The sequence below is a fragment of the Dipodomys merriami genome, unplaced genomic scaffold (genome assembly GCF_024711535.1).
Source record: "Dipodomys merriami isolate MVZ:Mamm:240054 unplaced genomic scaffold, mDipMer1.0.p SCAF_29, whole genome shotgun sequence".
In the NCBI taxonomy this organism is placed as follows: domain Eukaryota; kingdom Metazoa; phylum Chordata; class Mammalia; order Rodentia; family Heteromyidae; genus Dipodomys; species Dipodomys merriami.
The window spans coordinates 20,523,230-20,548,925 of NW_027204381.1; the positions used below are offsets into that span (position 1 = coordinate 20,523,230).

The 25,696-nt window shown below is 55.9% G+C and overlaps 1 protein-coding gene across 1 annotated transcript in view; it reads right to left on the bottom strand.

Annotated features, from left to right (window-relative positions):
- Positions 1-249: 249 nt before the first annotated feature.
- LOC138839017 (nectin-1) overlaps positions 250-25,696 on the bottom strand; it is a 57,264-nt gene continuing 31,817 nt past the window's right edge. Inside the window, exons 2-6 of the mRNA XM_070038674.1 lie at positions 14,635-14,985; positions 13,659-13,961; positions 13,251-13,368; positions 11,723-11,874; positions 250-4,328 (exon numbers count right to left, since the gene is read on the bottom strand). Coding sequence (XP_069894775.1) covers positions 3,781-4,328; positions 11,723-11,874; positions 13,251-13,368; positions 13,659-13,961; positions 14,635-14,985 — 1,472 coding nt within the window. The 3' untranslated portion in view covers positions 250-3,780. The remainder of the gene's footprint in view (positions 4,329-11,722; positions 11,875-13,250; positions 13,369-13,658; positions 13,962-14,634; positions 14,986-25,696) is intronic.

Here is a 25,696-nt window from a genome sequence, read left to right on the forward strand (position 1 = left end):
GTTTTGGACCACAATTCCTTCTCGGATCTCAGCCTCTCGAGTATTTAGGATTGCAGGAGTGAGTCACTGGTGTCAGGGTCAGACCGCCTTTCCCCGAGGGGTCCTACATCAGCCCCGGTCCATCCACAGCCCACAGTCTTTCCATTCATTGGGACATTTGTCCACAGCCGTCTCCAGCTTTATTCCCCCACCCCTACCTCGGTAATAAGAGGCAGTTGGGTTTGTTTTAAACATTTTATTTATAAAAAAGTACATTTTTTTTCCTCAGTACATTTTTCAACCCATCATTTTTTTTTCTTTTATACAAGTAAAAGGGGGGTGTGGCAAACACCCCGGGATCAGAACCAGGAGAATGTGCGGGGCCGTCCCCAGGACCACAGACAAAAATGGTGACATAGAAATTGAAGCAAATCACACTTGGTGATGAGGGTGGCAGCTTCTCCTGGATTTTGTTTCCATTTATACAAAAGAGAGAGAGAGAGAGAGAGAGAGAGAGAGAGAGAGAGAGAGAGAGAGAGAGAGAGAGAGAGAGAGATCCAACTTTTCTGGCCAACAAGCCTGATCCTCACAGCAGCAGCCAGGCCTGCAGCCCTCCCCTTGTGGGCAACTCTGGTCCCAGGGTGACTTTAGCCACCTGCCCTCACTAGGAGCGGGTTTTTGTTGGCAGTCAGGCTTGGAGGTCTCCAGCTCAACCCCTCAAGGCCTGGAAGCACCCCCCCTCCTCCAGGAGAGGAAACACCGATGTCTGCTGGGCTCAGGTGAGCCGCCACATCCACCTGACATGAGTCCTGATTCTCCTGCCTTGGTGGCAGTAAGTTATTGCACCAGTGACTGGGGCCCGTGGGGGGACAGCTGGCCAATCTGCCCCGGAACCAAGCACTAGGAAACCATTGCTTCCCCTGAACGGCGCTCCGCAGGATGCACCCATTCTTCTGCTGCGTCTGCACTGACTGTCCGTCTGGCCGTGTGTGTGTGTGTGTGTGTGTGTGAGTGTGCGTGCACATGCACACGTGTCTGTGCCTGCAGGAGGTGAGTGTGCCCATGTGCGCGTGTGCTGAGCTTGTGTTCACTGATTCCGTGCTGCTGCCTTTCAGCTCCTTCTGGCAAAAGGGGACACAGAGGGTTGTCGCACACTAGAACAATATCAAAATCCGTAGGGAACCGGGGGCCGGGGGCCGTGGGGGGCGGCCGGGGCAGGGAGGGCCACGAGAGGCAGGATGACAGCTGGGGAGGCCTTGGCACGGTAAACACCAGGTTTATTTTATTTCCAGCGAAGCGGAAGCTCAGCTCATGCTGGGGGCATGAAGAAGCAAAATGTCCTCATCTTTCTGCTGGGCTGGCCCTCCCTCCGGCAGCTGGCTGTGTCCACCACTGTCCCAGGGACACAGGGCACAGGAACCCCCAGCTCCCTCGGCCCGAGCGCTAACCCGTGCCTCTGGGCCCATTCTCACCCCAAGGCAGCAGCTGCCCGGTGAGCAGGCAGGGGCTGGGCTCTCAGCCCCTGCTGCAAGGACCCCATCATTTGTGCTTTGCTTGTGGGGGGTATGGAGATGTTTTATGGGGGACTCAGTGCTTTGGCTGGGCCCAGGGCCTCTTCAGTCTACCACAGAGGGGCGGGGCGGGGGGGGGGTGACTGGTCCCACAGGGATAGGGACGGCCTCTACCAGGCAGACCCCCGGGCTTGCCTCCTGGGGAGGAGGAGACAGAGCAGTGGGACCCGTGTGGCATGAGGAGGAAGGAGGGCAGTAAGGTGGCGTGGGAAGGGACCTTGGCCCTAGGGGACGCTAACACTGCTGAGGAAAACAGCCCAGCTCTTCCACTTCCCTCCGCCTTGTGGCTAAAAATCCTTGAATTTTCCCTCCCAATCCTGCCCCATCCAGTGCCTCCAATGCCAAGAGGGGAGAGCCGCGCCCGGGCTGGCATGGCTTCAGACTTCTGCTACATGGCTACTGGGCGGCCTGGGCTGGGGCTCCGGCAGCGAGGCCCAGCGGGGTGGCCAGGGCAGAGATGGAGCTTCTGGCTGGGGGTGGGGGTGGGGATTCAATAGCAGCACCTGGGCGGGGAAGAGGCTGGGGGCTGGAGGTTCCCTTGGGAAGCCTATGGCAGGGTGGTGAGTGCCCCTGGGGCACAGAGTGGTCTGCCTCCTCTTCCCCCAACATCTTCCGTTCCACAGTACACAGCACCCTGGGCTGTTAGCCGAGATTGTGATGGGCAGGCCGAGGGCCCTCCGAGCCTGCCCGTCCATCCCAGGGGATGGGCATGCCCATGTCGAGTGCGGGGAACCTGGGAGGGGAGGCAGGTGAAGAAACTGAGGCACTTTGAGCTGGGGGACAGAGAGGGCTGGGAGAGGCCAGCACCCGTGCAAGCAAGGGAAGCCTAGCCCTGGACGGCCGAGAGGAACCTGAAGTCCCACTGAGGAGAGAATCTGAACTCAGCGCAGGTCTCTCCCGCCCAGCCCGGGCGCCAGGGGCTGCTGAGCAGGGAAGGGAGAGTGGACCAGCAGCAGTCTCCTGGCCGCTCCTGGCTCTGCACTGGCCCTGGGCCTGCGGCGAGGCCTTCCTGTCCTCCCCAGTCTACCCAGCCGTCCTCGAAGCTTCTCCCACAAGGCTTCCTTCTCCACAGAAATCCTTGGCCTCCACCTCTTGGACGGAATTCCCTTCGGAGACCCCAGCCCTGAATTGCCAAGAGAATTAAGTGTTGCTGGCAGTTGATAGGTAAGAGAGGAATCTGAGAAACTTCTATACTATAGGGAGAGGTTGGGGCCATCCTGCAATCCTAGAGTGGCGGCAGCTGGAAGGCTCATCCTAGCTGTCCCTAGAAACTTGCAGATGAGGATTCATCTGGAGAGGGGGAGAGGCAAAGCAGGAGGGGTGGGCCCTGGGCAGCGTCCAGCCTGGGCAGGGTGCAGGAGCCCTGGGAGATTGGGGCAGGCCAAGTGGCGTGGACATGTCCCCCCTGTGCATGTGTGGGCAGAGGTGTTCAGGAAGGAGGGGTGAGTCCCCCCGGAGTGTGTCTCCCGGTGTGAGGAGCACACCCTGGGGGCACAGGGAGGGGCGCACCAGAGCTGGGTCAGCTTGACTCCGTAGGCCAAGGAGGAAATAAAAAAGGTAAGACCGCCCTCACCGAGAAAACATACCACCCAAGGCCCTGGGTAGGAACACTTGACAAGACTCCTCTGCGGGGCTGTGGGACGCCTCCCTACCCCTGTCTCTTCGGTGTGCTGGGTGTCTAGACCAGGTCCCAACCCCCTGGCTGTGTCAGCTTACGGTGGGGTGTTGGGTTTCTTCTGTCTGGAAAGAGGAGCAGCATCCAGGAGTGAGGGGTGTGTGTGTGTGGGGGGGCTCTTCCTCTTGGAGCCCCGTTAGCCCTGCACCCCCAATGAAGAGAATACGAACAAATTTCCAGTGTTAGGGGGTGGGGGCAGGGCGGGCTCCCCAAATCCTGGAGGGAGGCCCAGGTACACAAGACAAGAACGGGGCTCCCTACACAGTGGGTAGCGGGTGGGGTTGTTAAAGGAAAGATACAGCAACACCAAAGCCACAGTGAACACAACACCACGGGGAAGGGCTGGGAGAGGGAGGAAAGAAAAAACAAAGCCAAGGCGGGTCTGCCCTGGGCTCCCCTGGCTCCCCAGGGTGGAGGCTGGCTTTGGACAGAGGGGCGGGGGAGTCTCTGTGGAGCTCCTGGGGGAGCGGGCAGTAGGGGGTGGACAGGGGGCGTGCGGGTAGGGGCGGGGAGAAGTGGGCACAGACAGAGGCTCCACAAATGGGGGGGTAGGGGCTACACGTACCACTCCTTCTTAGAAATGAAAGACCCGTCGTTCTGAGAAACCATGTTCTCAGCCAAGTCCAGCTGCTCGGGGTCGTACTGGTAGCCCAGAGTCCGGTCCCCATAGCTGTCCTGTCGGGCCTCGGCTTCGTCCACAGTGAAGTAGGGCCGCTTAGCATCCTCGTCGTACTTAGGGTGGGGGGCGCCCACCTTGCGCTCGCCCCCTCCGCCGCCCTCCTCCTCGTCTTCCTCCTCGTAGCTGCTCCCGCCCAGCGGGCCGGCCTTCTTCTCGTCGTCCGAGTCGTCGGGGTACTGCAGGTTCTGCGCCATGGGCGGGTGGTGCTGAGGGATGCCTGCCTTGCTGTAGCCGTTGCCGTACACGTGCTTCTTGGTGCTGTAGTCACCCTTGAAGGTGTGTCGGCGCCGACGCAGGGACACCACGATCCCGCCGACCACAATCAGCACCAGCAGGACGCTCCCCGCCACGCCCCCAATGATGGCCGTGGGCACCGGCCCCGCACGCAGCCCATGCTCAGGAGGAGATTGGGTATAGGGGAATTCTGGGTGAGGAAAAGAGATTGCGGGGGAGAGTGTCAGCATCAGCTCTTCGGGAATCAGCGGGGGGGGGGGGGGGAAGGGGAAGGAAAGGCCAGGGTGTGGTCCAGGGCTAGGGGTAGGATGTCTGCACCCCAGGCTCAAGCAGCTCTGCTTCCAGAAAACCCTGGGCACCCGCCCTCCTGAAGCTCAACCGAGGTAGGCGAAGGGAGAGGCACCCACAGGCTCTGCCACCATGTCTGTTCTTGGAGGGCGGCCGTGCACTCGACCCATGCGCTGGGGCAGACAGGCACACGGTCCCCGGACCGTAACACCAGGCACCACTCGCTGTCGCAGCCATGCCAGGCAGACTGTTACTCATTTCTAGTTGATTCACGCAGCAGATGAGGCGTACGGAGGTTAGATAACTTGCTCAAGGCCACCCAATGGATGATGCAACCGTGATTGCAATAAAGCCTGTGCAATGTCACCAATGTCCCTTTGCTGGACACCTAAAGGTCACTGTACCCCAACACTATGGCCTTGAGACTCAAAGCTCAGACGAGACTAGGAGATCCATGACTAATCTAATCTGCTCCCCAGGACACAGGAAAATGAGTTCCCCAGTTTTGGCTCAGTAGATGCCAAATTTTGGCTGACTGTGAGTGCCAATCAGCTGCTTAAGGTGCCAGAAACCAGGGCTGGGGCTCTTGGCTATGGTCTGGGCCTGCAGGGCACGGTGGGGGCGTGGTGGTGCTGCCCGCCTGGGCTGCAGGCATGAGACACGCAGCATGGCAGGTGGCAGGCTCACAGCGGGGCTGAGCACAAAGGGGAAGTGCAGGCACGAGCATGCACTGAAGACTTGCGTCTCCGAGGCTGCACATGCGCATGGGCTGCAGCCTGCCCTGGTGTGAGGAATGCGCTGGTTTGGCTATGTGTACGCTGAGGACAGAGCAGAAACAAAAAAGCAGGCGATGGAATGAATGGAAACGAAGAAGCTGGGCACCAGTGGCTCAGGCCTGTAATCCTAGCTACTCAAGAAGTCTGAGACGGTAGGAAGGAGGTTCAAAGGCAGACTTGGCAGGAAAATCTGTGAGACTAATCTCCAGCAAAAAGCCAGAAGGTGTGGTCTCTAAGGTGTGGTCAAGCGCCAGCCTTGAGTGAAAAAGTTAAGCAAGAGCACAAGGTCCTGAGTTAAAGCCCCAGTAACAGCATTAAAAAAAAAAAAAAAAAAGGAAAGGAAAAGAAAAGGAAGAGGAAAGGAAGAGCGTGGATGGGAGAGGCTGGGCTGGTGGCTTTTGCATCAGCAAGCCATAGTATTGTGGAGCTCTGGGCCATGCATGCTGCTCCTTCCTTTTGCTTCTAGAGCCTCGGGGGTGGGGAGGTCAAACCAAGCCACACTAGGCAGAGGCCAAGAGGTCCCAGGTCGAGGCTCAGGGAGGTGGTTCCTGGCACTACCACAGGGTGGCATCAGAGACCGTGACTGTGGGCCTAGAGCAAACCTGCAGGGCCATCCCTAGCTGCGCTCCCTCCCCACTCCTGGTCAAGGCCAAGCTGAGAGCCAGGGTACAGGGTCTGTCTGTCTTGGCCCATGCTGTTACCCCTGGGAGTCCATTGCTGCCAGCTCACTCCCTGATTCACCCCATCAGAATCACGTCCCTCCCCGGAGCCCATCCCCTGCTTCCGATGGAGCCCGGCCCTGAGTGAGCCTGTAGGCTATGGGGTGGAGATTTTGGAAAGAGGAAAGGCCTCTTGAAGGGCTAACGAAAACACAGGGGCCCCAAGAAGGGGCGGCCATTTGTCCATGATCACATGGCTGAGCTGAGGTCACCCAGATGTTCCTGTGCTTGGGGCTGGAGAAAGAAGCACAAGCCCCATTTGTCGCCCTGTGTCCTCAGTCAGGCCACTGAGGGGCTGCTCCGCATTGACTACCCATATCTAGAACCTCAAGCACCTGCTACCCCCTGAGACGTGAGCCGCCTCTGCCTCAGGTGTGCAGGCCAGCTAGGAAGAGGCTGCTCCAGTCTGTACTTCCAACCTGCTGCTCCCTCTTTAGATCTCTCCAGATCTGAATTCTATACCTGCTTCCATCTTTACACTCAGCAAACACATCCTGAGCCTATCTTTGCTGGTCACAGTATCTAAGAAACTCAGCCTCGCGAGGGATCCAAAGGGTATGCTTAGAGTCAGAGCGGTAGGCAGATACCACGGAACTGACAGTGAAGTGGTCAGGAGTGCGGGGAAATGGAAATACGCTGGCACAGACAGTAAGCAAAGGGCACCCGGATGGAGGGACCTGCCTGCTGTTCCTCACACACGTCCCTTGCCTACCAGATGAGGATTCCGGGATCCTTGGCGTTCCTGAGTGCTCTGTCTCCGGCACAGAGCTGGGCCGTCTCTCTGCCCCAGCTCTCTCCTTGGAGTCTCTGCCCTTGGGCCGTCTGCTGTCTTTCTTAATGATAGACTACTCTCGGTTTCATGAGTTATCTTTATCTTCTTGGCTTTCCAGACATTTCAGGTATACAACGCTCACCTGACTCCAGAACTTTACTTACAAAGGCCTTGCAGACAGTTTCCAAACTGTACAGAGGAAACTTGAAAAAATTGGCTCAACGGTCAGCAAAATCTTCAGGCCAAACACCCGGGAAAACGTTGGCTTAGATACAGCCTCAGGTTCTCACGCACACACTGGAGGCTACAAGAGGTGTAGGGTGGGATGTTCTCTAGCTTCGGGAGTGTGAGGCCCAACCCTCCTGCTCACAGGACATCGCAGAGATCCCACATTTAAGGTCGGACGTTTGAGAAGCTGTCTCTGAGCCTTTGCTGTATCTTGGATCCTGAGTTCACACTACCATGGGCTCAAGCACCAGCTTCTGGTGGAGGCCATGCCCACCCACCCACATTGCCGTGTGTGAGCCCTCTGCTCCCAGCACTGCTGTTCCCCCCAGACCCCCCCACTCCTCTGTTCTTTTTTTCCATTTTACCTTAAAAAGTTTTACAAAAACTTCATGGGACAGGGGTGTGGTCCTTTTTTGCCCACAGATCGATTCCTGAGCACCTAGAAGGCTCCCATGTGGCTGGAGTTCAAAAATCTCTTTTCGAATGAAGGACTAAATTGTCTCAGAGGTGAGCCCCGGTGTAGGGCGAACACGGGCTCAGGGGACACTCAACTGAACCAGGCATGGGGCACCCTGGGGACCTCATTTCACTGGTGTGGGGCACAGGAGTGGAGCGGTGGCTCATGAGCAGATCACACACGGTTTCCTCCCTGATCTGGGCTTTCTGCTTCACTTGTTTGTTCCTAGGGCCTATGGAGGTTTACTCTTCCCTAGGGATCTTCTGGGATCAAAAGGAGACTTTATTTTTGGCTACTTTAGGGTCAGGCCTGAGTAAGAGGCAGAGGGAAGGCTAGGATGACCTTCCAGCACCGGGAGAGGACAGAAGAAAAGGGTAGGTGTGGGGACCTAATCTGGGTGCAGGCGGAAGGGGCTGTGTGCCGTGGAGCATCCTCCCCCTCCCCCTCTGTCCCTCCAGCTGTCACATTCAGCCAGTAGCTCCTGTCTTGGTGCCAGGAGCAGAGCCCCAAGGGCCGCAGCTGGGAGGAGAGAGAAGAGCGGCAGTGGAGTCGTTTGTGCGGGCTGGCAGGGGCCCAGCCAGCTTCCCTCCCACTCTTACAGAAGGGGCAGTTTTGCTCTGTTTCTGAAGGGTTGCTGTCTCCCCCCTGAGATCTCAGACTGGCTAGGCTGGGACCGCAAAACCATGCAAGTGGGGCTTTGCATTCCTCTGGGGCTCTGGCTCCCTGACCTAGGTGGATGGGTTGTGTGGGGATGCATCTGTGGTAGAGTGAGAGACAGAGTTCACAGTCTGGATCTAGAATCTGGAGGTTTGGGGGTCAAGCAGAAATGTTTTGGATTGTTTCCACAGTCAATGCCCGATGCTCCCTCAGACAGGAAATGCTCTAGCATCTGTCCAGCATCAGATCAGGCTGGGAAATGGTGAGAACTACATCTCCCAGCATGCAGTGCAGATGGCTGCAGGGAGAGTGGGAAGGCCTGGGGTCACACTCTGGGAAGTCCGGCCATCCTGCAGCTGTGTATTGGGTCTGACCACCAGGGGCCTTGCTGGAGGCCTCCGTCCTCCCAGAAGCATGGGCTCGGCTGCCTCCTAAGACTCCTGGACGCACTGCTTATTTGTCAACAGCTTCAATATTTGCACACTCAACCTGAAGACAGTGGCAAGCCTGCTCACAGTTACACGCTCACAGAAACACATATCCACACTCATGCCTGAGTGTGCACACCTGCACATCAGGCCTTGAAAACCAACCATTCATGGAATTCCTGGTTTGCTAGGTAGAGCCCATGACCACATACCCAAGGGAGTCCAGACTGCACTAGAAACGGAGTTAGGTCTGGTGCCTTGCCCCTCGCAGCCTCCCTCACCTGCTCTTAGAAGAGGGGCAAGAGGCTGGGCCCCTGCCAGAGATGTCTGGCTACGCCCCTCCTAATATCCTGGGAGTAGATGCTACACCATTTGGTGTCCTGAGCTGGTCACGGTGACATTCTGAACCCTTTCTCCAGCCTTGGCATTAGCCCCTGAGGAACAATGTGGAGAAACTCTACGTGTGTGTGTGTGTGTGTGTGTGTGTGTGTGTGTGTGTGTGTGTGTGTGTGTGTGTGTGTGTGTGTGTGTGTGTGTGTGTGTGTCCACTTTCCTCAGCACAAGGGCTTGGGAAGGGTGGGTTTTTTGGTGCCATGGAAGTTCCCACACACACTCAGTTCTCACCACTCCCACAGACACAGCCTGGACTTACTGTTTTATACTAGATGTGACTTGTTGCAGCAGCCCCTAACTGGCATCCAGTGCCACCACAGAGCCTCCTGAGTGCCCAGCACTCAATCTAACCCGTGCGCTAGACCTGCTGCTTTCCCGAGAGCCACCCAGAGCCCCTCTGCAGTCCTGCTCCTTCGTGCCTACCAGAGCTGCAGCCTCTCGCCTCCCACACGCCCTCCCTACCCCCTGCCTGGCACCCTGACCTCCACGGCTCCACTTATGCCTCTGTGTCGCCCTATCCATGTGCATCTACACACACGAGTGACTTTGCGCATGCCCCGCAGCTTACAGCGCCTGCCCTTGCCCTTGCTGCTCTTCATTCCCCTCTCCAGATGTGTGCAGGGCAAAGCTATTACCTGAACGGATGGCCAGAATGAAAAATTAAATTTCCACTTATCCGCCTCACTCAAGCATTGCCTCAGGACCGGTGGGGCTTAGAGCACAGGGCCCAGCTCAGCCTCGTGGCTCCCCCGCGGCACCCCCCCCCCCCCCGAGAATTCCCATGTGGGATAAAGGGTGCTAAGGTCGGCTGCTACTCAGAAATTGACCGGGAGCATGACAATAAGCAGTCCTGAAAAGGCCCAGGTTACCTGGAGCAGTTCTCTAGAGGGGGCTGGGAGTTCCGGAGCATGGCAGTGATTTGGTGAGTGGCATGCCTAATGGGGCTGTCAACAGCAGAGTCCCGATATGTCCCTCTTCTAGCCACAGTTCTCAGGGGGGCCTTGTCCATCTGCCCTCCAGATGCAGCACTAGCGTAATGACCGGCACAGGCAGGACAGCACACCACCACCTAGATGGAGCACCAAGCTGACCCCGGATGCCACAGCAGGTATGGGAGAGTAGTCTCCCATCCCCACAGGGCTTTCTCTCCGCCCAGCTCCAGATCTGAGCCTTGCACTCTTGGCTGTCACCCTGCCCCTTAGTCTTTGGAGATAAAAAGCTGTGATCCTCTTGGTCGCAGCTTCTGGGGGACAGGCACACGTTATAGCTTAGCAGGGCCTCTGGCTGGTGCTCTTACACAGGGGAAGACCCTGCTGTTGTGTTTCTTGGCTTATCCTGATTTTCCAATCAGCAGTTTCTCCAGAGAGCCCAGGATAGAAGGTGATACATACATCATGACACGGGCATGCCACCCTGAAGGGAAGGCATCACCAGCCACAAGAAGCTTGAGATTCTATTCATGAAAAACAATGACATCCACATTACAGAAGCGGAAGCTCAGGCTCAGAGAAGTGAAGAACTTGCTCAGGGCTACACAGTCCAGAGCTGATCTTGAGAACACGTAGGCCAGGTTATGCTGGCCCACACCACACTGCCTCTGAGAATTGTCCATTCCCCATCTGACTGCGCCCTATGGAAGGGGACCCTGCATTTCCCCGTCTGCCCCAGGGGGCCCCTGGATCACAGCTTGGCTCAAACCTGCTCCAGAAGGAAGCCGTGTGACTGCTCCTCCTTTCTGTTTGCCAGGCTGTGGGAGTCCCCGATCTCCGGCCTGTGTGTGTGTGTGTGTGTGTGGAGCCTCTCCCAGGCTCCAGCCCCGACCCCGGGAACCCAGGCATCACTACCTAGGTTCCTGGAAGTCCGAAGCCCTTTGCACATATTACGTTACTTCTTGTCCACCTGGCAGCAGTAGGGTATCACTTTCTGTTCTAGAAGGTTCTTTCTGTCACTTTCTCACCCTGCCATTAGCTCCAGGAGTGACATTCCTTGTGAAGTCTGATGGCAATGACTCCTCTGTTGCCTTGTTTTGATGCTTCCCTTAATCATGATAATGACAGAGGTCATCACGATAATCACAGAGCCCTGGCCATTTATGAATAGACTGATCTGTGCTCGCTGGGTTACCTGACCTACATTGCGTATCATTCTGACATAGCCTGTCCTGCCAGCAGGCCACATTATCCCCACTTTACAGATAAGGCCTGCCGTGGGGCTTCTCCACGGGACATGTTGGTCGTGCTGTTCCTTTGCCCTGAGAGCATCACACATGCTGACAAAGATCAGGGGGGAAACAGCAATTCAGTTGCTGCTGGCTTTGGGCTGTGTCCTTGCTCCGGTCTCCCTGCCTGAGGCAAGCCTCACTCTTGCAGCCCAAAGGGTTTCTTCAGCTGCAGATGTTGAAGATGAGCTCTGTGTACAGACTGCCCTGCTAAGCTCGCACGCCACAGCAGAAGATCCCCAGGCAAGTCTACCCTCCGCTCGCCCTGCAAACAGCATCCCTGCAAACACTACATCCTCCTCCTTCTTGGCCCTCTCTGATTAGGACCAGGAAAGCGGGCACCCTAACTGCTCCATACAGCCTTAAATAAAGCAAAAAATAAAGCAAAATTAGACCCATGGCTAGAGCTCCAGGGAAAGCCAGCAAAGCAGAAGACACAAAGAAGACACAAACTTTCCAGAATGATAGAGCTTAAAGGGGTGTGTGTGTGTGTAGCAGAAAGGTGTGTGTGTGTGTGTGGTGTGTGGTGTGTGTGTGTGTGTGTGTGTGTGTGTGGTGTGTGTGTGTGTGTGTGTGTGTGTGTGTGTGTGTGTGTGTGTAGCAGAGAAACCCCAGGGCGGGACAGCCCGAGCAGGTGCAGCTTCCTACCTGTGATATTGACCTCCACCTGGCCCGAGCGGGTACCGATGGGGTTGGTGGCCTCACAGATGTAAGTCCCTGCCAGACTGTAACTGATGGGTCCCCTGAAGAAGAGGGTTCTGTTCTGGGCCTCCACGCCCTTCGGGAGAGAGCCGTTCAGCCTGTAGGCATGGAGAGACAAGGTGTAAGGTTAGGAATCTTCTAGACCTCTGGGCCAGGGGCTTGGTTCCAAGACTTCTTAGCTCTTTTGCTGAGTGCCTATGGTAGTAGTCAGTCTTAGAAGGAGGAGGAAAGAAATCAATAAGGACTGCTTGCATTTGGCAGTTTTATATTATTCAGCATACTAGATCATCATGTCACTGAAATGTATACAAAGCAAGCTTAACAGATAAAACCTGAAGTTCAGGCCAAGGAACCCAGCTAGCGAGCAAGCAGCAGAATGAGACCTCTAATCAAGTCTCTGGACTCCCGGTAGAGTACTCTTTCTACTGGTTGTTGGTCCTCAGTCTTCTGGGTACTGGGTAACAACGGGAGACGCCTTGATCCTGACCCCGGGTCTCCTGAAGCAGGACGGGAAGCCTGGGCCTCTGCATTTTAAGAAGTTATTAGGGACAACGAGATGGAGCTGTTGTGCTCCATGCCACTCGGGGCCTGGTGCTCTTGCTGGGCACGCCACAGCACTTTTTCAGGTGGAAGAATCCTGGAGTTTGCAGAGCACAGACAGCTTCCTTCCTTCCTCTTGATTCCCAGGATCATAAAGCGATTGCTCAGTTAACAGAGCAGCCTCTCAGCATACAGGGTCTGCTGGCCGGTAGCCTCTACTCACTTGTACCTTCAGAAGCATGTTTTGTTCCCAGAAGCGGAGGCGAACAGACAGGGCCCACCAGGGTCCCCTGCTTCTTGAGACGGCGTAGACTTGCTCTGTGCTGCTGTCCTCTGGCCACCCGGGTGACCTTTCTTGGCTCCCCCCACCCCTGTCTCTGTTTCTTCTAGATCTTGGTGGGAGGAGCCATGCTTGGAGCTGGCTGGTGGGGATCCGGATCACTGCGTTCCCGGCCCCCGACCAGGAAGGCAGGAATGGGCAGAAGGGTGAGGGGTGGGTACTCTAGGGCACAGGCATTCAAGGCTCATGACTGCCCACTCCAAGAGTCTGCAGAGAAGGAGCAGGAAAGATCTGGGATGCTCCAGAATGCCAGCTTCCCCGGGGACACCTCGATAAAAATAAATACCAGGGTGGGAGTGACTCAGGCTGAATCACCAAAGGAAAAATGACAAAAGTTCTTTCTTAGTGACAGGGAGGGAAGCAACTTGAGAGGGGAGCCCCTACTGGCAGGATAGTTTGTCCTACTGACCCTGGCACTCAAATAGAGGTGCGTGCGTGCGTGTGTGTGTGTGTGTGTGTGTGCGCGCGTGCACGCGCTGATATGAGGTCTTTTAAGGTTCCCGTCTTACTGAAAAACCTCAACACCGTCTCCCGCCTCCCTGCTAAGGCTCCTGACCTCACTGTGAGCTGGCAGCGAGTACCTCACGCACTTACGTGGTCCAGTGGTACTCCGTGGCCGGGGGGTTGGCGTCAGCTTTGCACGTGAGCCGCACATCTGTCCGCTGCAGGTACCAGTTGCCATCAAACCCCTCGATGGTCACCTCGGGCTCATCTGTGGGGCAGAGGATGATTTTGGAAGGAAGTGAGGTCAGCAGAACAGGACCTGGGGTGAGTGGCCCCCAGAGAGGGAAGGAATGGAAGGAACAGAGACATGGGGACAGTTGGGAAAGAGAGAGGGAGGTGGCATTGTGGGACCTCAGAGCAGAAATGGCAAAGGGGAATGGGAGGGAGGAAAGGAGGAGGCAGGTGCCAGTCCTGCGGCTTGAACCCAGAACCCCAGAAGAGGAGGGAGCCTGGAGGGTGGGGCTGGAAGAAGCCGCCCTGCTCCCAGTCCCAGCTCACACTGCACATTGAGAGTGAGGCTCTCCTTGAAGCGGTCCAGATGGTAGTTGACAATGCAGGCCAGGGACTGCCGGTGGGCCTCCCGGCTGGGTATGAGGCGGTAACGGCTAATGACTGTCACGGTGCCATTGGGGTTTCGGATCTCCTGGTACTCGGCTTCGCCCTTTAGCCGGGTTTCCCAGGACACCACGCTAGGAGGCTTCCCATTGGCGGAAGTGCAGGTGGCCACCAGGACCTTGTCATCCTGCCCCTTCCGGACTCGAAGCACCGTCTGGGTGCCTTCTATCCAGTTGGTGGGTTTGGCTGTGGGGAGTCAGAAAGCAGCAGCAGGTCAGTTCTGGGAAGCGAGGTCCCCCCCACCCTGCCTCAGCTCCCCGTGGCCGCCCGCCTCTCTGCGCACAGCTCACGCCTGTGTTCCCTGCTGCACTGGCCAATGTCAGCCTTCCTGGCGTCTACCTGAGCTTTCTCACTCACGGTCGGTGCTCTACCACTGGAGCCACAGCTCTGCTTCCAGGTCTTTTTTAAAAATCACAGTCAGTCTCACTGGCTTTCTTGCTACAACTGGCTTTGAGTCTCGATCCTCAGATCTCAGCCTCCTGAGTGGCTAGGATGACAGGCGTGAGCCACCAGCGCCTGGCTTGTGTCGTGGTATCTGGCCAGGTAGCCTGGCCACTCACAGTGTCCCGAGGCAAGGCTTCCTACTTAAATATTGACTCTATTTGGTTTTCTTCCCCACCCTCCTCCCTTCTTTCTTTTTTTTAAAATGGTGGTGGGGATGGAACCCAGTGCTCTACCACTGATCCTCTATTCTGTCCATAGCTTTGTCTAGCCTAATCCCTAGTAAATTGTGGACAGTCTGGCTAGAAGCCTAGAGGTTTGCCCAAGGAGGGTATCAGGGCCACGGAGGCAGCATTAGAGACGGCCAAGCCCCCAAGAGCACAGGCATCTGGAGAGACGCGGAGGGCGGCCAGCTTACCCATCACAGTGAGATTGAGCTGGCTCTCCCGGTTGCCGGTTGGGAAGGTAGCAAACTCGCAGATGTAGACGCCCTCGTCCTCCAGCTCCAGGCGGGAGAGGCGGATGGTGCCGTCGATGAAGGATGGCCGCAGGAACTTCACTCGCTCACGGTAGGGAGGCAGCACGGACACACCCATGGCTGGATTATAGATGGCCACATTCTGCTTGGAGCCGTTGGTGGCCTTCTGCCACGTGACCTGGGTGATCTTCACAGCGGGCAGTGGGTTGGCAAAGCTACAGTGCAGTACCACGTCTGTGCCGATGAAGCCATACATGGAATCGTTCACCTGAACCACCTGAGAGTGGGTGCCTGGCAGGGGGAAAGGCAGGGCACGGTCAGGGCCAGTCCCAGCTCCCTGTCCCCCTTGCTCCCTGTGACTTTTATAGCAGTCATTAATTTTTAAATTCTTCTTATAAAAATAATTACTTGTTATAAAAACACTCTGGGCAGTACTGAAAACTATTGAGAAGAAAATTACACCATCACATCCGTAGAATCCATCTTCTCTCTCCACATAAATGAGCAAAATCACAATTACACCATACAGATTACTCTATCACTCCTTTCCCATTTAGTAACATATTGCTATCTCTGCATGCTATCTATCTATCTATCTATCTATCTATCTATCTATCTATCCATCTATCTACCTACCTACCTACTATGTATCTATCTATTTATCTACCTATGTACCTCTGTATCTACCTGTGTATGTATGTATGTATGTATGTATGTATGTATGTATGTATGTATCTATCTATCTATCTATCTATCTATCTGTCTATCTTCTCCACCCCTGTGAGATAGGATCTTGCTATCTATGTAGCTCAGCCTGGCCTTAAACCTCCTGCCTCAGTCTCTTGAGTGTTGGGATGACAGACATCCATCACCACAGCCGGTACATCCTCATTTTGGGAAGTGTCAGATGCTCAGCTTGCAATGAAGAGTCCCGGCCCATGAGCTCTGAGCTTCTTTACTTTCCTGGCCTCAGTTCCCTCATCAGATAAATGGGGCGGATAATCCAGTCTTCCCTACCTCAAGGGGTTGCTAGGAGAAGCAAAGGCACAGGGGAGAAAGTGCGTCATGCGACGGAAGCCACGGGGGAGCATGAGGGCTCACGGTGACCCACATTACGGCCGCTGCACTGTCTTCTCCCTCATGGCTCCCTCGTGTGCTGGGTCAGCCCATTTTCTGGTGGCCAGGCAGAAGGACATAAATGCTACCCAAGGCTGGGTCTCTGGGGTTCTGATGCCTTTATAATCAGGTCTAAATGCCTGAACTTGGCTTTTGGCATCTACAGCGGTTGCCTTTTGTCCACACCTTTCCAGAAGCTGGGCTCTTCAACCACATCAGACCTGTCCTCAACATGGTTCTTTTCTGTTCCCTTCTCTCCCTCCCAATTACCCCAGAACTGTTTGCTGAGTGGCTATATGCCAGGATCTATTATTGGTACTTGGGTCCTATCAGTGAGTAATTAATTCAGCCAGCCCCTGGCAGATACAGCCAGCTGCGTGCAGAACCCATCCACACAACCCTTCTCAACTTCTGTTCATAGAGTTCCTTCAACTGTGTGGGTCGCTCTCCCTCTCCACCTGTGGGGAGCTTGTGGTAGCCCCCTCCCAGCCAGAAGCAGCCAGCTACCCGAGCACGGCTCTTTCTGCCTTGGAGTGATGTTTATGTACCTTCTATGTCTGCTCACGTATCTGCTTAGGTATCTTATGTATCCAGTGTCCAGCCCAGCCCCTGGCCCACAGGACAGGTTTCCAGGTTTACTTTTCTCTACTACTAGCAAACAGTTCTCCTTGGATGAACTGCAAGTGAAGGCCTGATAATAATGATTTGCAAGGAGGGAGCAATGGGTGTTGTGGAATGAACAAGTCCCCTCCTGACTCCCCACTGATGACATGATCACATCCAGACTGTTTTGGTTGAGCATCCTTTCCCTTGAAATTGGCTGTCTCCTCTATCCTGGCCTGGCCGCCGCCGGCCCTAGGCTCTGCCCTTCGCCCCCCAGCCTGTGCTCACCTCTTAGCCTGTCAAGTCTGCATCCTTGACACATATTTGTGTACTCATGTCCTTGCAGCTTTACTTCACAGAGTCAGTTTATTAGAGGGCCATCAGTACTATCAATAATGCAGACTCAGAGATAGGGGGACGGGATCCAGGGGAGTCTAAGATCTAAGGGTGAGACGTGGGGGCGTGTGCATGATGGAGACTCAGGAGCAGTGTGGGCTCCAAAGCCCACGGTCAAGGTTTTCATGGCTCCCCACCCTCTCCTCCAGAGCACAGGTGACTATGGAACCCCAGCGCTCAGTACACAGCAGGAACTCCACAAGTGCTTGCTCAGCCAGGTATGGCGGTGCACGCCGTAACCCCAGCACTCTGAAGGCCGAGGCAGGATCTTGCCAGGCTGAGCTTGCAGAAAAAGAACCAAGAAGGTCAGTGTAGTTTATGTGCCTACACAAAATACAATAATGAAACATGTTGAAAGGTTCTAAGAAGGGGCAAGTGGATGGGGAGCGTGACAGAGAAGGTGAGGTGGACGGGGGTGCTCGTGCGCGGAAAGGTCCTAAGGACCGTCCCCCAACAACGTACATTAATACTAACTAAATAATAGAGAAAGAAGAAAAACTGTACAAGTCTGTGTGTGTGTGTGCGTGTGTGTGTGCACGAACGCTAGCACTAGGGTTTAAACTCAGGGTCTAAGTGCTGTTCCTAAGCTCGGTTTGCTCAAGGCTGGCACTCTACCACTTAAGCCATGGGACTTTTTGGTGGTAAGTTGGAAATAAAGAGTCTCAAGGACTTTCCTGACTGGGCTGACTTTGAACTGGGCTGCTAAGAGCTCAGCCTCCTGGGTAGCTAGGATTATAGATGTTAACTACTGGTGTCTGGTTCTGTATAGGGTTTTATGCCATCAGTGTGTCCCCATCGCTTCCGCTGCTCCCTGGGCTGTTCTGTGGGTGCCTAGTACCTAATAGCTTTCAAGCAGAGGCACTGGGACAAGTGCCACTGACAGTCAGAGGCTGGGCTCTGCCTGCTTGTGCCTTTGACTGGTCACTGTGAGACCTTGGCCAGTCACTTCCCCTTTTGAATCCTTTCTCCTTCTTTTGCAAAGGAGCCAGCTGGGCTCCCAGTTTCTCCTGGCTCTAACTGTCTGACAGCAGCCCAGCCCGGGCCTCACCCCAGAGAAAGTCCCACAGAGAGGTCAGTGGGTCAGACAGTCCAGCACTCTTGCTGACTGGTTGGCTGGAAAGCAGCTAAGCCCCGGAGGATCCTCCCCATCCTCGGGCAGGAGAAGTGGGTGCTCCCTGTCTGCCCCCCCCCCCCCCAGCTTCCACTCCCCAGGCCTGCTGGAGGCTGCCCAGTAGCTGAGATAATATGGGCATAATTGGAGAACTTGCGCCACACAAAGCCAGGAACTGGAAAAGCCAGTTGGAGGGCTTGGGCCCTAGGTGAGAGTGGGGGAGGGGGCAGGGCTCTCAGAGCCATCTTGAGACTGGTACCAAGTGTGGTGGGTCTACAGAAGGACACAGCCTCCTCCCTTTCCCCCTGCCATGCACGGGGCCCAGCAGGGCACGGGCCCAGGCCCACGGACTGACAGCCACCCACCGCTTCCCAGGTGACCTCACGCTTCAGGCCAGGCCAGGGCAGGAGGGGAGGTCCCTGTGTGGGCCGGGGAGGGCGCTAAAGGGCCTGGGTGCCTAGGCAGTGAGCTCTACCAGCCGCAGCCCTGTGGCTGGACAGTCTCCTCACTGTACATGGGTGTGTCCCCAGTCCTAATGTGGTAGTGATGGCCTGGGTGGGGCCGGAGGACCTCTGAGGAGGTGGCTCCCTCACTTTCACTCTTGTCTGTCATGGGTGACTATCAGCAGCGTCGGGGAGGTGGCCCTGGAAGGGCCTGACGGACTCTTGGAGCAGCGAAGGTGAGGACAGCTTCCAGCCCGGGAGGGCTGGCGGCTCTTCAAAGTCCTGCTCTTCCCTATTTCACCCAGACCCAAGCTTCTGCCAAGGGGTGCCTGGCCTGGTCAAGGGTTGCAGAATAGAGACAGCATTCCTAGCTTTGAAAGGGCACACGGGGAGGCCTCCTGAGGGGGGGGGCAGGGGGTTGCCCTGAGAAGGGACAGGAGGGGCTGGAATCCTGAGCCTTCCTGGGAAAGCTTCGGCGAAGGGTCCAAGATTAAAGGATGCTCTGGATGGGGGGGAGTAATGTCCACCGAGACTGCCCAGCCTCAGGCGGTCCCAATGCCATGACATCTCAAGCTGGGGATGGAGGTGACGGATCCAACCCTCTGAAGAGCTCCAGCCCCTCAGGAAGAGCCACCATGTGTTTTGTTTTCTGCCTCTGCAGAAGACTGGCCCCAGGCCAGTGACTTAACCTCTCTATGGCTCAGTTTGCACTAAACCGTATGTCTCCAAAACAGGGATTCTTATCATCAACACTATAAAACTATATGCCCCAGAAAACTGTTGTGAGAATTAAACGAAGGAGTATAAGCAGCATTCAGTACACAAATGCTTCATGAATGTTGCTACCATGCCTACTACCACCACCACCATCATCATCATCATCATGACCATCATGATCATGATCGTGATCATCATCTACTGAGCATCAATCCCGCCCTGGCCGTTGTACTGGGTGCTATGAGACCATTCCTCTATTGGAACACCCTTGTAAGTCTCATCCTTTCCTTCTTGGCTGACACATACACCTTAACAGTATAGAACCTGCACCTCTACCTCGTTATTGTCCATTTCCAGACGGTGTAGCGTCTATGTCCTGTGTCACAGGAGTTGGCAGACCCCTGTGAGGGAGGCAGGAGCAGGCTGGGCCTTGGATTGCATTGAGGGCACTATACCTCACCCTTGTAGATCTGGGGCTTGAGGGACACCTGCCACCCTCTGTTCCCAGGCAGGGGTGCTGCTCACAGAAAGCACCACCTCCTCCCCATCCTCCCCAAGGCGGTGGGAAATTGGACCACTCACATGGCAGCACATGGGAGCTCAATAGACCAGGCAGCCTGTCACTTTCCAAGTCTAGCAGCCTCTGGCCTGGTGCTCTCCCACCCTGACTCAGACCTGACTCTGGCTGAAGTCTTCCCAGAATGCACTTTATGAGCCTCAGACATCCCCTACAGAAAAATACAAACTCCTGTGACGGTACGCAGCCGCAGTATCTGCAGGCACCCCACCTGCACTGAATTTTGGGGAGCCCAGGTGACAGTACCTGCAAAAGGTTGCCCTGAATAGAACAGGATGAAGAGAGAGATGCCCACAACACCTGTGCCCACACAGAGGGGCTCTTGTATCCTGGGGATACAGAAGTTCCGCCTATATTTTCCCTGACAATCCCTAACATGCTCAGGGTACGGGACACAGGTTCCTGTGGCCTGTGCTTAGGTGCCTCAGTTTCTCCCACAGATACGTTGGGCTGGGCAGTTTGGGTGACCTGGCTTTCCAGAAGTGCTGAACCAGCAGGGCAGGCGTTCGGGCCTGCCCCCCCGGAACGTCACAGAGCTGCAAAAGCCCGAGCTCAGCAACAAAACACAAAGGCTCCTCAGTTGTGGTGGACAAACCTGCTCCCCAGGCCCAGCCCTGCCTCCTCAGAGCTAATCTGCAGGTGGGAGGCGCAGGTTCCCACAGAGGGTGTGGCACTCTCCGCTTCCCCACATGGGCTTGGAGCAGTTTCTCTTCTTGCCCTGTTAGACCTCAGACCCCTTCATGTAAACCACACAGGCTGGGGCTGGGCCCAAGTGAGTGGGTAGCTGAGCAGGGGGACTGGGTGACATGAAGGAGAGTTGAGGGTTCTGTGGACCACCTTGCCCCCCTTTTCCTGACAACTGAGTGAGCAAAAGTGGCAGCACACTGTAGAGAGAGCAAGTCTCTGCGTGTGTGTCCATGTGGGGTGCTGGGCCCCCAAGGATCCCCCAAGGGATCCATTTCTAGGGCTTTCCAGGGACGCTCCCTGTCCCCTCCCCCATATCTAGGAATTGGCAGGAAGGACGTGAATTCTGGTGAGAAACAGCTAAGTGTGAATGGGGATGGCTCATCCATGGAGAGGGAAAGGGTCCCCTCCCTGCCTCCCCCCCCCATCTTAGGATCCTCCTCTGGTGCAGCCTCTACCCCAAATGCCCACTCCCCAGGCTGGCTGGCTTCTCACCCTCCAAAGCCCAAGCTGGATCCACCTGGGAGAGACTGGCAAGGCAGAGGGGACACCGGGAGCGAACCGCCTCTCTGAGGTCTCCTCTTAGAAGGCTTTGCCAATCAGTGTCACTTGCACCTGATCAGGTTTTGCCTGCAAGAACCCACAAGGGCAGGGCTCTTGAAGCCCTTGGAACTTGTCCTGTCTTGTATCTATGCCCCAGGCACAGTTCCCCATTAGTTTAGGGGAGTCCTGGGCCATATGATCTGCCTCTAGACTCTCCTCCACATCTGGGGCCCAATGGACAGAGGAACAGGGCTCAGAGGGGCCAGTGGGCAGAGAGAAGCAGCTGACCCAGTTCTTGTCCCAGTAACCAGTCTGCCCCCCAGGGCCAGCAACTGGAGTCCAGTGGGAGCTTTGGCTCTGTGCTGGAGTTAGCCCAGCATCTTGGTGCCCTGCTGGGGGCTGGTGGGAGGAGGGCCCTGGAGGATTCTTTTCTTGGGGACAGTCCTTCTGAGGAGGCTCCAGGACACCTGGAGCCCCCTTCCACACCCCCTTCAGCAGCAGTGGTGATAACATCCCATGATCCCAGAGTCGGGGGACTAATTGCTACTGTCCAAGCCCAGGCGCCTCCATCCCCCTCCGGGGTCACAGAAACTGCCCATGTTTTCCTCTTGGCTGAGGCTCCCCCAAGTCCCCACACAGAGCTGGTTAATGATGGGCTGTGGAGTTGGCGCCCGCCGCCTTGGGCGGGGGAGCACAGCGCGTGGGAGAAGAGGGGGTGCGGCAGCCTGGGAAAAGCCCCGAGAAGGAGCTGGATCCCAGGATCTTTCAGACAGGCCAGGCCGGCCCTGCTCTGCCAGCAGCTCAGGGGCCCTGGGGTGGCGGCAGCCATGGGGGTGCTCTGACAGGCCCCATCTCTCCCTGAAACCTGGAAGGACAGGTTGGGGGACAGGGATGAATCAGCGGGGAAGGGGGAGGAAGGGGGAGCTGGGTCTTGCTTTTTCCCACCAAAGAGCAAGTGGCTGAGGACGCCCGAATCCTGCAGGCCTATGTCCTGCTCTTGGCTCTTTCCCAGGGGCCCTGGCAGGCAGATTCTGACCCAGCCCTTCGCTTTCCCATCAGCACCCAGGGGCCTACATGGTGGTTCCCTTCTGGCCCTGTCCAACTCCATCTCTAACCTTCAAGGTGGCACCTCTCTGCCTATTCTACACCTCCCATCCTGTGTCACACCCACTCTTCCTCTGGGCAGGTGGGAGAAGGGAGGGCTCCAGCTGAAAAGTGGGAGAGGCTGTTGTGGTTCCCACTGCCCGATCGATCACTACTTCTGTCTGGAAATGAGTGCTGTGCTCTGGACTTTGACTGGCCAGGCCCCTTCCCCCTCCCAGCTTTGCTCCCTGCCCTGGATCAACATCAGTGGAGTGTGTGGATCCAGTGGCTCTTGGCCTTTGTTTACTGGAGCTGGGGTTCACAGGATCTTCTATAGTCAAGCGCTCAGCCCAGCCAGCTGATAGGAGTTGCTTAATAAGTTTTGTTGACCTCCCCCTCCACCTCTATCAGTCCAATCCACTGCTTTGCGCCCCTTCCAACTACTGCATCTCTGACTCCCTCATTTTCTTGGCACTCCTGGGAACCTTACACCTACATCCCACCCCTCCCCCCTCCCCACGCTTTGCACCAGTGTAGCCCAGGCCAGCTCATACCAGTCTATGGCAGGACAATGCTAAGTCTCCAATCCCTCTGATATAGTACCCCAACCCTTAGAGGCTCAGCAGCCAGTGTAAACTTCTTGTATTTCAAATCCTCCCGTGGCAGTCTCCAACATCAAGTCCAAGGTCCTTCTGGGTCTGGACTTTATTTTGGATCTCTGTAGTCCCCAGCCACCTCTTCTCCCTACTTTCTCTCTCTCCTGCTACACTGAACAATTCTCAGTTCCTTGTCATGTTCTTTCTTCCTTCTGCTAAAAATGTCCACTTGTGGTTTTCAGCCTTCTGGGATCATCTTAGACCTGGATCTTGAGGAGATGGCATCTGGGAGCCTCCCTCTTGCCCATCATGGAGATCCGGTGTTCAGGCAGGGACCTGTCAGGATTTCTGCTCAGTGCCTGACAAATAGGAACTACAAGGGTGCCCCCAGTGGTTGATAAAGGCTGTACGCTAGTTGGGGGTCCTGGGCCAGGAGGCTGACTTCCTGGAAACTGTGTTCACCAAGGGAACTGCAAAGTGAGGCCTCACACCTGCACAAGAGAGACACAGGTCAAGCCTGGAATCTTCTCTTTCTTTGACTAAAAGCAGGAAGTGACATCCCAGCGTGTTCCAAGCCCATACCTCCTCTGCTTACTTTCCAGACTTTATTTCTTGATTCCTTTCCTGTCTCCCCCTGCCTCAGTTCACAGCATCCCTCCTTTCCTCACGCCAGACCATAAGGTGAAAAACTGTTTTCTCACCAAAGCCAGTTGCAGCCCTGAGGCATTGCTCCCAAGATTGCAGTCCTGTTTGTGTCTGCATGTCCCCCCAACCCATGCAGCCCGGCTGCTCCCCTGCCCCACCCTTCCACAGCCTCCCAAAGCTGGAAGCCTTTGCCTCGAAGGCCAAGATTGTGAAGGGCCAGGCACTTGAGATGATGCCAGCCCCCTCTGCCCCAGCGGTGGCAAATGCCACTGTGTCCCAGCAGACGCACAGCTCTGGTCTTCCTCTGCAGACGTGCACTGACACTGACAGGTCTCAGGGTGTATAGGCAGCAGCCTTTGTGGAAGGCTACTGAGCAGGTGGGAAAAGATGGGGGGGGTGCTGAAAAGGCAGAGGGAGAATTCCCCAGGCTTCCCCAGGGAGCCTTTGAAAAGCTCAAGGTTGATGCCTGCATTGTCTCAGCCCTTCGGGAGCCAATGCATGTTGAACACAGGGCTCTCAGATCTGCCTTCTACCACACAGGCCCCATTGGACCAAATCACAGCTCAGCTCTGTGGATGCCCTGTCCAGCTGCTGCTTGCATCTTGGCAGTGAGGAAGGGGAGGAGGTCAGGTGGGTACAGGACTGGTCTTCAGGGAAGGAGCATTCTAGAGCAGAGGTGGGTGGAAAGTGTGCTACAAGGAAGGGGTTGAAAGGTTCGGTGTGGAGGGGTGTAGGATGGTGGGGTATATAGTCTATGAATAGTGACTTTAAATTCAGACAGACCTGGGTTTGTATCCACTCTGCATTAGCTGGGCAGTGCTGACTAAATGGCATTCATCTCTTGGGGGGGGGGTGAGTCAGTTTTCTCTTGTATAAGATGAGGTAGCAAGTGGAGGTGTGGCTTAAGCACCACCTGGAGCAAAAAGAAAACCTAAGGAAGAGCGAAAGGTTCTGAGTTCAAGCCCCAGCACTGGCACAAAAATTACGTAAAATAAAACAAAATGTGAATGATAGCACTGCAGATGAAATAGAGTAGTGCACCTATGTTCTCAGCACAGAGCCTGGTACACAGGGTGCGACACAGATGGTTGTGCGTGACAGGGTGGGGAAAGACCTGCGTAGGATTCAGGTGAGCCGGCTGCTATCCCTGCAACAACCCCACATGACCTGGGTAAGGCCCTCCTGGGCTAAGGCCTCCGCCCCAGAGCGCTGGGGACCACCGAGGACCACTGATGCGCTAGGCCAGGCAATTCTGTCGTGCATGGCAAGATGTCTAGTGACACCCCTGGTCTCTCCCCGCTAGATGTCAGGAGCACCGCCTCCACTTGTGACAACCAAAAAAAACATCTCCAGACACTGTCACACAACCCCCCAGGGAGCAAAATAACCAAGGATTCAGACTGCTGGCCTAGATGGAGAGGGGCTGAGCTCAGGCAGGGGTGGCAGAGCTAGAGCTGGGTGAGAATGGGGTGCAGGGCTGCTTCTGGAGGAGACGGGGTGGGGGGGGTGACCAGCATGACCCTAGAGGAAGCAAGAGCACAAGCAGGGGCCGGGATGCAGGTGGGGAGACATGTGAAGGAGGGCTGGGGGACCCTGAGTCAGGGAGGGCAGCTGAGAAGCAGCTACGCCTCTGCTCCTCAGAGCAGAGATGAGGCCAGGTAGCGTCTTCCTTCGGCGAGTAAACTGCTATCATTTTGGAAGGATTTTCACCTCATTTGGTTCCTGCTTAAGTGAAATCCACAACATGTGTTCTCTGCATTACTGGAGTGTTTGTGCTTAATTAGTGGCAAATTCTTTCATATTAAAGTCATTAAGTTTTGCCGTTTGCTCTCCTTACCCTGGGCCTGGCTCTCCTTTTAATGTGGGCAGGACTGACTACAGATGCACAGGTTGTTCCAGCCTGTCTGTCTGTCTGTTTCTCTCTCACACGCACATGCACGTGCACACACACACACACACACACACACACACACACTGTGCACATCTATTCCCTGGGGCACTGGGACTTCGCAGCACCAGCCTGTGTGCCTCCCACCCAGAACTGACCTCGGCCCTTCCATCCACACCTGGCACCGGCTCGCAGTGGCAGCCTCCTCCTGCTCTTCCTGGCTCCTTTGGGCCTCCCTTGTAGGCGAGGCTTTAGGGGCAGGGATGGTCCCCGCTGTGAGGTATATGTTAGGCCCTCCTACAGAGGTGTGACCCCACAGAAGGCCAAGTTCACACAGTTCCAGAAGGCAGCAGGATGGAAAGCTGAACGTGCAATACTGGATCTGGACTGAGGGATGCTGGGCTGAGCGGAGGTGGATGGGCCTGGCTTTGTCCCAGCCCCTCAGGAAGGACTCGGTCTCAGCAGTCCCTAGGCCTGGAGCTCTGTGACCTCTGGGCGGTGTTTTGAATCCCAGCATCATGAGGACCCCAAACTCTTAGCTGGAGCAGAGCCTCCGTGTCTGTGGTCAAAGCCACTTTGGAAGGGCCCCTGCTCAGGGAG